The 12,046-nt window shown below is 40.7% G+C and overlaps 2 protein-coding genes across 2 annotated transcripts in view; one reads left to right on the forward strand and one right to left on the reverse strand.

Moving 5' to 3' along the window:
• Positions 1 to 345: 345 nt before the first annotated feature.
• On the forward strand, positions 346 to 7,008 carry LOC106534669 (peroxisome biogenesis factor 1; the record flags this gene model as incomplete). The annotated part of the gene is given in 14 exon segments (XM_014031372.1): positions 346 to 442; positions 518 to 688; positions 769 to 923; positions 991 to 1,177; positions 1,248 to 1,414; positions 3,534 to 3,668; positions 3,742 to 3,806; positions 3,884 to 4,026; positions 4,142 to 4,245; positions 4,324 to 4,494; positions 4,576 to 4,800; positions 5,719 to 5,889; positions 6,017 to 6,147; positions 6,239 to 7,008. Coding segments are annotated over 14 exon segments (2,004 nt in total), but the record flags the coding sequence as incomplete, so codon positions are not given.
• Positions 7,009 to 8,390: 1,382 nt separating this feature from the next.
• LOC106534670 (engulfment and cell motility protein 1) overlaps positions 8,391 to 12,046 on the reverse strand; it is a gene marked incomplete at its 5' end in the record, with an annotated part of 11,807 nt that continues 8,151 nt past the window's right edge. The window contains 2 exon segments of the mRNA XM_014031373.1: positions 8,391 to 9,773; positions 10,989 to 11,066. Of these exon segments, the coding sequence (XP_013886827.1) occupies positions 9,573 to 9,773; positions 10,989 to 11,066 (279 nt within the window).

Genomic DNA, 12,046 nt, shown 5'->3' on the forward strand with positions numbered 1-12,046 from the left:
ACCTTAAAAAGAAAGGATATTAGTGTTTGGTAGATTATTTCTTTGTTGGAACAATGCTTCTTGGTAATAAATCTTATACCGGGCAGATTTGTGAAATTTCTTGTGTGCTCTGCTCCCACAAATGCATGTTCCTTACAAATGTGGCACCATTTAAAAGGYAAATTACCAGACTTTCCAACAGTGTTAGATTTATCGCCAAGAAGCTACAACAAAGAAATAATCTACCAAACACAAATATCCTTTCTTTTTAAGGTAATTAAATATGTAAGGAAATGAAACAGTCTGATTGTTTTATTTAAGTGTTGTTTTTGATCCGTTTGTAACGAGTTCTGTTTCTCGWCACAGGGCAGTGGGAAGAGCGTGCTGTCCCGAGCTCTCTGCAGAAAAGCCAGGGAGGATCTGGACGCACACGTGGAAGTGGTGGACTGCAAAAAGCTCCAAGGTGAAGACAGATTTTCTACGTTTACAGAATCCAAGACGAGAAGCTGTGAGATCAGCAGCTTGTTTTTGTTCCCAGGCAAGAGGGCAGACACYGTGCGACAGATTCTGCGGGATGTTTTTGAGCAGGCAGAGTGGAGGCAGCCCTCCGTTGTTTTACTGGACGACTTGGATCACGTGACGCACACGGCGACCTCACCGGAGCACGAGCACGGGCCTGAGGCGCTGCTGCAGCGGCACATCGCACAAAGTGACTCTAGAGATGTGTTGATGGGAACCGGTTTGTCCTGGAAGGTTTGAGAGTGGAATCAGAGCTGTTTGTTTCTGCAGGTCTGATGGACGTGGTCGACGAGGCCGTGCTTCACTCCAGCCTGCTGTGTCTGCTCATCACCAGTCAGAGTGAACACACGCTCCACCCTTCACTCACCCAGGTGCAGGGCTCGCACTTCATCCAGGGCTTTGTTGACATCCAGCCACCAGACCAGGTCAGCGTGAACATCCACATTTAAATGATTAAAAAAACAGAACAAACAGCTTTTATCTTGTTTCCAGCCTCAGAGAGCAGAGATTCTGCACCATCTGATCCTAAAGAAGTCCTTCCTGTCTGAGGAGGTCCTGCACACGCTCGACCTGGGTGCGGTTGCCAAGAAGACTGAGGGGTACACAGCCCAGGATCTGGCTCTGCTGGTGGAGCGGGCGGTCCACGCCAACATCACAGAAACAGGACAGAGTGACCACGGTAACAAAACAAACACAAAAATGCTATGTTTTTCATTTCAGATCAGTTTGACATCATCTGTGTTCRTCAGGTGTGAGTCTGTCAGGGAGGGACTTTGCGGAGGCTCTGAATGGATTCACGCCGCCGTCGCTGTGGGGGGTTGAACTTCACTCAGCGAGTGGAGTTGGGCTGGAGAGGGTGGGAGGGCTGAGGGAGGTGCGGCAGCAGCTGATGGACACCGTCCTGCTCCCCGCTAAGGTCAGGTGATCGTCCACACATTCTTTTATGCATTTTAAAGGGGCTATATCATGTTATAATATAGGTAGGGCTGCAACTAATGATTATTTTAATAATCAATTAATCTGTCGATTATTTTTTCTATTAATCGATTAATCAGCCAAATCATTAAAACGCTTAATTACATGAATATGAGTAGATAAAAATAAATTTCATTCCTGTATAAATTAGGGATGCAAGTTATTGATTAATCTGAAGTTGATTTATCGTATAGATTGACTAACAATTAATTGATAAGCAGCCATTTTCTTAAAAACTGAAGTTTTCTCTTGAATCAAGAGGGTCTTTTCATAAAATGGTTTTTTTATGATCTCCTGAATTAAAAAACAGAAGCACATCATAAATATTTTAACAATTTATTTTGCCAGTTTGTATTAAATATTGACAGAAAAAATGTTTCTCATACATGAAACATAACAGAAATTAAATAGGTTGCTGAATGAGGAAAATAGATTAAAATAAAAAAATAAGATTATAATTAGATTTTATTTACATTTAACATTCTCTAATTCTTTACTTTTTGCTTCATTCGTGTTGGTTCTGTCTGACTTCGACCCAGTATAAGTGGTTCAGAGGCAGCCCCCTCCTCCTCCCCTCTGCTGAGGCAGACCTGCTGCTCGTGTTTTTTTTTTTATGCCTTCGTCCGGAACCTTTTTGCTGCTCAACAAGTAACTTTGAGCCTCAGTCAGAAAAAACTGGAGGGTTTTTATACTTTTGGCCCGAGAGGACGAAACAAACGGTGGATTTATGTCGCCCCCGCATGCATTTCCTCGTTGCGACGCGGCTCGCATCAGACCGTCTTTTAAATGTCAGATACTTTTTATCATATCTTCGGATCTACTTGGCCTAACAACACGATTTAAAAACTGGTTTAAAGGTCGCAGCCTCTACTTTTCACTCGAGTCAAAGACGGCGGATCTTTACAGGTAGAGTTTATATTTTCTTAAACTTTATTTATGTCAGCCAACATTGACAACGCTCTGCGGGTGACGTAAACGGCTCTGCTTCATGGCGAAGGACGCACAAATCGCGCGACACGACGAATCGATAATAAAATTCATTGCCAATGCTTTTAATAATCYATTTTTATCGATTTTATCGATTCGTTGTTGCAGCACTATTATGTTATCCTCTCATCAAAAACATGCCCAGATTCTTGCTTTGATTCATTCATGCATGTTTGAGAAATCCTGTCGTGTCCTGAGGCAGCAAGCAGGGGTTGGGACTAGAACCTCCTTTTGGGATCAGCTCCTCCTCTGGGCTGTGTCTCCAAGCAGAGCTTCCTCATCACAGAACACACCCAACCAGCCCTGTMCTGAAATGGGCGGGACAGAAGCAGAAAGAGGCTCTTAAAGAGACAGAGTTCAATTTCAAGGCGTTTAGAAACAGATATGTCACGTTTATTTTTTATTTAAACATCCATCAATCCGTCCATCCATTTTCTGTACACGCTTATTAAACAGCATTTTAATAACTAAAAGTGACATGGATACTTTATTGTGGTATAGAATTTAAATATGTGCCTGAGAAACACATAATATTGCTCAAGATTTTCAGATTAAAAGCATCTCTAAGCCCAACAGTATTAGATCATAATGAAAGCAGCTTCCATCGAGTGAAAGTTTGAGATGATTCAAAATAACTTATCAAATTTAATAATTTAAGTTATAGATTGTATTAGCTCTATCACAAACAAAGCAGTGTGTGAAAAAGGAAAATAATAAAGAATCACTGAGTTTAAATTCCCACGTCACTTACCAGTTTATTCACTTGTCTTTGAAGTAGAGGAATAATTGTTTGATTAGACCTTTGWTTATTCCACTTGCATGATAATTATAGTCATACTTGCAGCTGATTAGAGAACGAAGCTGGGTGTTTTGGGAGTCGTCAGGGTAATTAAATCTATTTTTACAGTAATTTTTTTAATGCTGCCTCCTTTMGTCTAAACTTGAATCTAAAGCAAGTTCCTAAAAGTAGGAGTTTTTTATTAAAAATTGTGTTTATTATAACTCGACATGACAATCAAAACAAATGTCCACGTGGTTTTTAATATTAACTGTGAGGTTTGGATGTTTCGCAGTATCCCGTCCTCTTCTCCCATCTTCCAATCCGCCATCGCTCTGGAGTTCTGCTGTACGGAGCTCCCGGCACGGGGAAGACGCTGCTGATCAGAGCCGTGGCCAAAGACAGCAGCATGAACTTCATCAGCATCAAGGTCACCTGCGTGTTTAAAAAAACAAAAAACAAAACCGATCATCAGTGGTCTAAACTTAGATTTGCGTCTGCAGGGACCTGAACTTCTCAGCAAGTACATCGGAGCCAGCGAGCAGGGAGTTCGTGACGTCTTCAGGAGGTCAGAGCATTTCAAATTCCTCTCCAGGTTGTTTTTAATGAATAACTTTAACAGATTTTTTGCTCTGTCTGCTTCAGGGCTCAGTCTGTCAAACCTTGTATCCTGTTCTTCGATGAGTTCGACTCTCTGGCTCCGAGGAGGGGACACGACAGCACCGGAGTCACAGACCGTGTGGTCAATCAGCTCCTCACTGAGCTGGATGGGGTGGAAGGACTACAGGGTAGGTTCAGGTTTTTTATGATGACTCACTTAAAAACTTCTGGATTTATCATAGAAAGACCTGTTTGTCGACAAATAGGAGGATTTTAAAATATTTTTTCTGCTTGTGTCTTCAGGTGTGTATGTCCTTGCAGCCACCAGCCGCCCTGACCTGATCGACCCGGCTCTGCTGAGACCTGGACGACTGGACAAGTCCCTCTACTGCCCTCCTCCGGACCAGGTCTGTGGATTTATAAAATCAAGTAAATCCTCAAGCCGTGCTTCTGTTTTTACCTCCYTCCTTGTTCCTTCTGCGCAGGAAGCTCGTGTTGAGATCCTGAAGGCTCTGAGTTCTGGCCTCTCTTTAGCTCCAGATGTTGACCTGGAGCAGCTGGCGGCAGCGACGGAGCAGTTCACCGGGGCGGACCTAAAGGCCCTGCTCTACAACGCACAGCTGGAGGCGGTCCACAGCAGCTCGGGCACATCACAGGTGCAGCTGATCAGCTTATTGTAATGAAGCAGTTTAGTTTTTCACGCTGTGTGTGTTAACTCGTTTGTGTGCGGCCATCAGGAGCTGAGCTGCGGCTCCGACAGCGACATGAGTCTTTCCAACATGATGTTCCCCAACAACAGCTCAGACGATTCCATAGAGGAGGGGGACCACGGCGTGGGCCTCGACCAGTCCATGGTTCTCGAGCCCAGTGAGCTRCAGGTGGAGGAAGAACAAAACGTCTGGAGATTGTACTTCGGCAGTTCCTACGAGTCAGAGAGCAGAGATTCACCTGTTTATAGACAGGTGAGCACTGACTTTAAAAAGATTAATTTAATGTATTTATAATAGTTATAAATATAAACCTAAGTTAAACTAGAATGCTTGCAACACCAAATTTTAGTTCAACATTTGTAAAACAGTTATAGCCATAGTGACCATCTTGGATTAGGCACACAATTAGGAATAATGTAGGATCTGCAAAACCAGCCACTGATCTGATTAATGATCGTCCTGCACCAGTAACTGATGAGATGACTCCTCACGTTAGCATTGGAGAGGCTGACCACTTTATTAGACAAAATACTTTATCAAGAAAGTACAACACAGTATTAGGGCCAGAATGAGAATTATAATATTACCAGAGGAAAATCATAAAATATCAGAATTAAGCTTTGATAGAGTTTGATACAGATCTGATGTGATGAGCTGAGCCAAACAGCAGCCACTGGTCCTGTATKCCCAATACCATCAAACATTATTAATCCCAAAGGGAAATAAAAATTGTTGAATTGAACAGAACCACAAAAAAGTTATTTCTTCCATTGAAATAGACTCAGTTTTTTGCACAATTGTTTCAGTCCTTCTACTAATAAAAATTTGTTGCTGGTGCGTTCAAAGATGAAGTATTTCCGTATTTTTAAAATCGACAGTTTAACTTCACAAGATGCTCACCACTTTTCATTTTAACGCAGTGATGACACATTCTTAGTCTGGCACTAATATTCGGTCATATTTTCTTGATAAAGTTACATTTTTTAAAATATTATTCTAATACCTCTCCAATGCTAACACACATGTAGTCTCATTTGCCAGCAGCCTATCATCATTCAGATCAGTAGCTGGCTTTGGAATAACCYCTTCATAATCTTGAATGAGATTAAAGAGCAGAATTAGGCCCCACTGGTCTAAAATAACACAGTTTCATTGTTTGTGTTTCTACAGAACTCACAGTGCGTATCTGGGCACAACTCCATGACCCGAGAGCCGGTCAGCACCCGGCCTCCTGCGTTCATGCCCTCCATCCAGACTGGATACAAGGAGCTGGACCCTGAGCAGACGGAGCGTTTACTACAAGATGTTCAGACCATCAAGAACAACTGCAGAAAAGCAAACGTGAGTGATTATTAAAGCTGGAAATGCTGTTGGATCAGGACAGTATGTTTATTTTCCCCGTGCTGCTGCTGTTGAAACAGACTGAAGCTCCATATGCACGCTTCTTCCTGTGTGATTGTTTGTGTAGGAAGAGTGTGTCTGCACGCGTTCGGCCTCCAGCCAGCCGGGCCTGCTGCTGTCTCAGGCTCACATCAACTCTGCCATGGCTGCGAGCAGACCGTCTCTGAGCCGGGCRGACTGGACCAGATACACAAAACTGTGAGTCCAGAGACACCACTGCAGCGCACCGGATTTAAAGTCGTTGTCTGAAATGACCATTATTTTTAATCCAARTCTTGTTTTTCTTCAGGTACGAAGACTTCGACGGCTCAGGAGACAGAAAATCTCCCTCGGTCTTGTTTAAACCAGGACAACGTGTGACTCTAGCCTGATCACACTTATTAGTCTGACACACTCGGTTCATTATGTGTAATTAAATTAAATGTTTGTACAATTTATTTTCTATAAATGAGATTTGAAGGGATGTTAATTATTTTTCTTCTAAGTGGGGTTGTTTGGAGTGTTTATGAATCAAGTTTTCTGAAACAAACATCTTTTAGTTTATCAGCATTTTTTCATAATCCCTCATGTTTACCYTCTGTATCTGATCAGAGGAACGATACATTCAGCCTCTGAACAATCAGGATGTTTAAACAATTTGATAGTGCTTTAAGTTTTACTATTTTATTGTGAGGTTTAGTTTTTAATGAGTCCAGAGCTGAGAAGACGTGGACTTTAACCTGAGATTATTCTGTCTGCTGCAGGATAGATACTAGTTACTCACCTATACTCCACACAACCCCGTTTAATACAAATAAGCCCTTTATCTAAATATGTAATTACTGCACTAAAGATTATAAATTCATTCTTTTTTGTTTTAAGAAAAATACGAATACTTTGAATACTTCACTTATTTTCAGCCTCTGGAAGGAAATAATTTGTGCTTAATTTATGATTAATTTTTTTTATTAATTGTATTCAGAGTTTGTAAATTTAAATGTTTAATCAGATGTAATTTTATTTCTTACTAGATTTGATAAAGCTGTGAACAATGGTTTAATTAAAAACTGTTCTAATCTCTTAGTCTCATTTTTTAAATTATAAACAAAGCTAATAAAACTCGACCAGAACTTTTAGGATTTTTATGTAAGCATTAAAGCTCTGACAGAGTAGCTGCTGTTTTACAATTTCTAGCCACAGATAGAAAAATGCAATGTAATTCCTTTGTTAATGTAAGAAAAATATATATTTTTAAAATGAGCTGATTAGAAAACAAAAACAGCCTGAAAGTTTCAATTTTTGACCAAAAGTGTGAAGTTTCTATTTTTAGATTTTGTGTCACAGCTTGTTTAATTGGTTTTAACTTGTTTCTTCATAAATAACATTGACTGAAACCTGTTAAAGAAAAGCAGCTGAGAGTCTGACCTGAGGTAGAAGCCTTCAGTCGTGCAGCGTGTCGTCTTGTTGAAACAATATGCCTGCTGTCCGTCCTACACGTGCAGAAACTGGCAGGTTCTGCAGAGGTAAATATAGACGCAGGAAGCTGGATTCGACTCGTCTTCATCCGGCTTCACTCCCACACGACAAAGAAAAACAAATCTGAATATTTTCCTTCTTGTTTTCAGACAAAGTCATTTACAGAATTTATCYTCTTTAACAAATAAAAAGTCACTGGTAAAAAAAATCTGATGACTTTTAAAACTAGCAAACCTTTCAGCTTCAAAAAAAATAAAGTCAGGAACGTCCTCCTTTACTGTCACATCAAAGCAGATCTCATCTTCATCCCTCCTCCTCCTTAACGGCTCTCATCTTCAAAGTCGTCCCAAGTGATTCCAGAACTCCCGCACACATCAAGAGTTTTTATTTTCTTCAACGCCAGCTGCTGATCAACATGAAACAGACTTTATTTATGGCTTCTTCACGGTTCAGACAGCTTCTCTCCAAATAGAACAAAAAGTTGGGATAAAATAAAGAGGTTTGAAGGACGGATCTGACTACAAACCAGCAAGAGATCCTGACAAACAAGCAGGGCCCTGTCAAGGCACTTTGGGGGTCCTAGGTCAGGGGCGGTGCTAATGTTTTAGGTGTCCAGGGCCCAAAGTCAGCTTGGGGCCTGCACACAATGACAAACRCCAAAAACAGCTWCAGTTTGCAGATTTGTYTGAAATATTAGAGTGAGAAATAAGGAGTGAATCAAATGGTTTACTTGGTCAAGAGAGGGTCYGCACCACTTCATCAGCCTCTTCCTGAAGATGGAGAAGCAGCAGCTCCCTCCGCTGGACGGTGGAGCAGACGAACAGAATTAAAGTGCCCTAAAATAAAAAATAAAAAAACAAAGAAATGCACAAAAAACTAACTTTTCAACTCTTTTCAATAATTTACTTAAGCTACAAGATAAGGTCTTTGACCTGCACAGAAGATCTGATTTATCGTTGGTTTATGAATGAAGACAGAAAACGCAGTTTTTTTTCTCTCCATTTTTAATGTAAACAGCAGTTTTTCAGGGGCTTGGAAAAAATCCTACAGAAAAAACAGAAGGTGGAATTAAATAGAAAAAAGGGGGAAATATATAAATCATACTAGAAATAAAAACCATGATCTTTCTTTAAATAAAAAAAAATACATAACCTCGTAAATTTCTGTGGCCATAGTCCAACACNCACACACACACACACACACACACACACACACACACAGAGTCAACCTCCCTTGACCAAACACACATTATCAGGCTTTTTTTCTTGTTTTTTTCCCACTATTTCAAATTTTTCACAATTCCAAAATTACTAAATGATCAAATGAGAAAAGAAAATGTGAAATATTGCTCAGGAATGTTGTGTACAGCAGTTTTTACAACAAGAGACTCAAGTGAGGGAGAGGCAAGCGGCCTTTTTAACAACAGAGATGATTTTACGTTGGATTTATGGGAAAGATATCATAATAATGAGCAGCAACGAGTTCAATAACACAATTATTAAAAAGAAAAACTTTTCAAACAGTCTTCAGTATATGTGGAACGTGACTGAGCAGAAGAGATTATTTTTATAGGATTGGTCCGTTAGGTGTAATCCAGCCTCTTAGCTGCCACTGAGTTAGTAGAAATGTGACAGGAAGTAATTTTTTAACCTCACTTGCTCTTTAAACTACACGACTTCCATCCTGATATCGCCTCCTGACAAAAAATAAAAATAAAAATAAAAACCCTGAGGAAAAACAAAACAAAACAAACGAAAAATAAAAAGGACAACACCACAAAAACTTAAAGAAAAATAAATTTCTAAACGTTTGTCCACAGAAGCAAGAAGCCAGCAGGTGTCTGGACACTGAAACAGACTCTGCAGGAGAGTGAAGAAGACTGAGCAGGACGATGAAGAACAGGTTAAACAGAAACTCCCTGCTTCTCCCGTCTTCATGGCGACTTGATGACTCTGCACTGATCCCAAGTCCCTCAGTTAATCTGCACCCTCTCATCTTTTAAACATCTAGCAAGAAGCAAAGAGAACAAAGTTTAACGCGTCCCTCCTTCAGTTTGTTTCTTCTTCCAGTTCATGAGAAAAGACGGGTCCAGTGAATACAGAAGGTGCAGATTTTGTTCAGGTGAAGGGAGAGGGGAGGGGGGGTGTTGAGGGGGAGGAGTCACACGTCTAGTTACAGTCATAAACAAAGTCGTAGTTGCTAGGCTCTTTGGGAATCGGGGGCGGGGCCTCGGGAATCTGGATGTTTTCTAGATCCAGGAGGCGGAGCTTCATCTCCATGGAGAGCAGGGTGTCCATGTCGGATTTGGTGTGATCGCTGGTCATCTCCTTCCCCAGCAGGGCGTTCAGACCGTCCGTCCACACGCAGTACTGTGGAGAGAAGACGGACGGTTTTTAACCTTCAACCAAAATCTGAACAAATCATCCACTAAGGATGAAGGTCTGTGCACCAGAYACGATCAGCATCATCATCTAAACAAAAACCTGTTTAAATTAGAATTATGGCCTGAAAGCACAAGAAGAATTTTTATAATCCTGCAAYTGTTGCATATATATGAGGCTTGGTTATAAAAGGACACAAACACATTAATAAAACTGTGTTTTATTGACCAAAAATGGACAAAAATGTATAAAAATCTGGAATTGTACACTTACTCCCGCAGTAAAATTCAAGGATTGCCAAGGTTAAATTATCAAACTTTTCCAGCATCAAACTCCGGAGCAGTCTGTATCTGAGTCTTTCTAACCAGTGTGAAGGAAACAGTCTAAAATACTCTGCACCTGAACACAATTCTGCTAGTATTAATACGAAACGGACATTTAGTAGACAGAGGCACATACACTTTTTGTTCAATTAAAGCATTAGCTAACCACCTTTACCAGCATTTTCGATTAAAATSTTTAGTTTTTGCACATTTTAAAGTAAAAAAAAGATGACATGAAAACCCTAACTTGATCCATTCATCAAATAATCAATTTGAAATTTACCTGCAAKGTTGTGAGCTAGCTTAAATTAAGATTCCCTTGAACTACTATGGCTTATGTTTTCTCCCATCATGAACAGCTGCAGTTCCTGCTTGCATATCTTGCTGGGAGCTACTTAAGAGAGGTTTCGTCATTGTTTCAACTATTCTTTGTATATAGGTTTTTCAAAAGTGGTCATTAAAGCAGCAACCGCCTGGCATGCTGTTTTCTCCTGCTCGCTGAAGCTGGGTGCAACTAGCAAGACACAAATACGTGCTCAAAGTGGGTCTGCTTCATACCACTGCTCACACGCTGGTATCATGAAAAGGAACAAACCCACTCTGAGTGGCAGCGAGGSTTTCTGAGTCACTGAGACTCCATTCAAGACAAAATGATCACTCGCAACCTTGTCTTTAAACATAAAAATATCAAACAGGTTTGTAATCAAACTGTTTGAGGGCTCTTTATTACAAAACTGTGCCGTTAAAATATCAAGAACTTTCAAGGACTTTATACAGAAATCAAGCACTTTCCAGCCCTTAAAAACTCTTAAAACTCAAGCATTTTCAAGGATTTCAAGCACCCTGATCTATTTTCCACTTCAACAGCTGCACAGCTCACCTCATGCTTGTCAGGAGCGATGAAGTTTAAGTATTCGTCCGACTCGTAGAGGACAGAGAAGGCCAGCTCCAGCACCTCCTGCAGAGAGGACAGGATGAAAACATGTCTGAGTGAAACCACCTCTGGCAGCAGCAAGATGTAATAAAAACAATTCTGGGTAAGAAAATGGCAAAACGATTCGACAAGATCTGATTTCAGGCGTCACTAAAGCACAAATCAGAAACAAACTCAGGTCTGTCCAGCCTCTGGTTAGACTCTAATAATCGAAAATAAACAGAAATAGATGAGTTTTCTCCTGGTCTGCAACAAAACAGGGGAACTGCAGCGTTTATATGAGGAGTTAACAGCTGTATTAATATTTGAGCTAAGCTAATGCTGACAAGGTAATGATGACCCAGTCTCTGTAAAAAAAAAAAAACATAAAAATTTTATGTGCAAGTATAACAATACAAGATTTTTTCAAAATAGCATTTAACATCTAGTAAAGAAACCACCAAACAAAATGAAATGAACTTAATTTTCCATGTTTGCGACCTGGACTGGGTTTGTTACGTCGGACTATTTGTTTCTGCTTTTTCTCCAGCTGTAATTAAGTGCAGCTGCTGTTCTGCTTTAACTTCAGTTTAAACGAAGCTCCGCCTAATTTCATTTTCACTTCCCCACAATAGCTGCTTTTTAATATACCCGCAGAGAGCTGCACCTGCAACAGGAAGTAAAACCTGAGCTGTCTGAGCTCAGCTACGGCCACCTCCAACTTCAGCTCCCCATCTGCAAAACTGACCGAGCTTTAGCCTTTTTAAGTCCAAGGACTGCGGCGGCCATCTTGAAATGGGTTGGCTTGAAAAATAACCGATAAAATCTTCATCTGGGTTATTTTTGCTACGACAGCTGAGTAATTTCTCCGAACAAAGCGCCTCTGATTCTGATGAACACGTTCGCCTCGGCGCAGGAGATGTGTTATTGTGGTATTTCCCAGAGCAAAACTTATGTAACCGACATCGCGTTATGTAACTGCGACACAAAAAACCCTGTTCTCTCGCCTGAATACACCGCCGCCC

This window comes from Austrofundulus limnaeus, unplaced genomic scaffold (genome assembly GCF_001266775.1).
Source record: "Austrofundulus limnaeus strain Quisiro unplaced genomic scaffold, Austrofundulus_limnaeus-1.0 Scaffold1241, whole genome shotgun sequence".
Classification (NCBI taxonomy): Eukaryota; Metazoa; Chordata; class Actinopteri; order Cyprinodontiformes; family Rivulidae; genus Austrofundulus; species Austrofundulus limnaeus.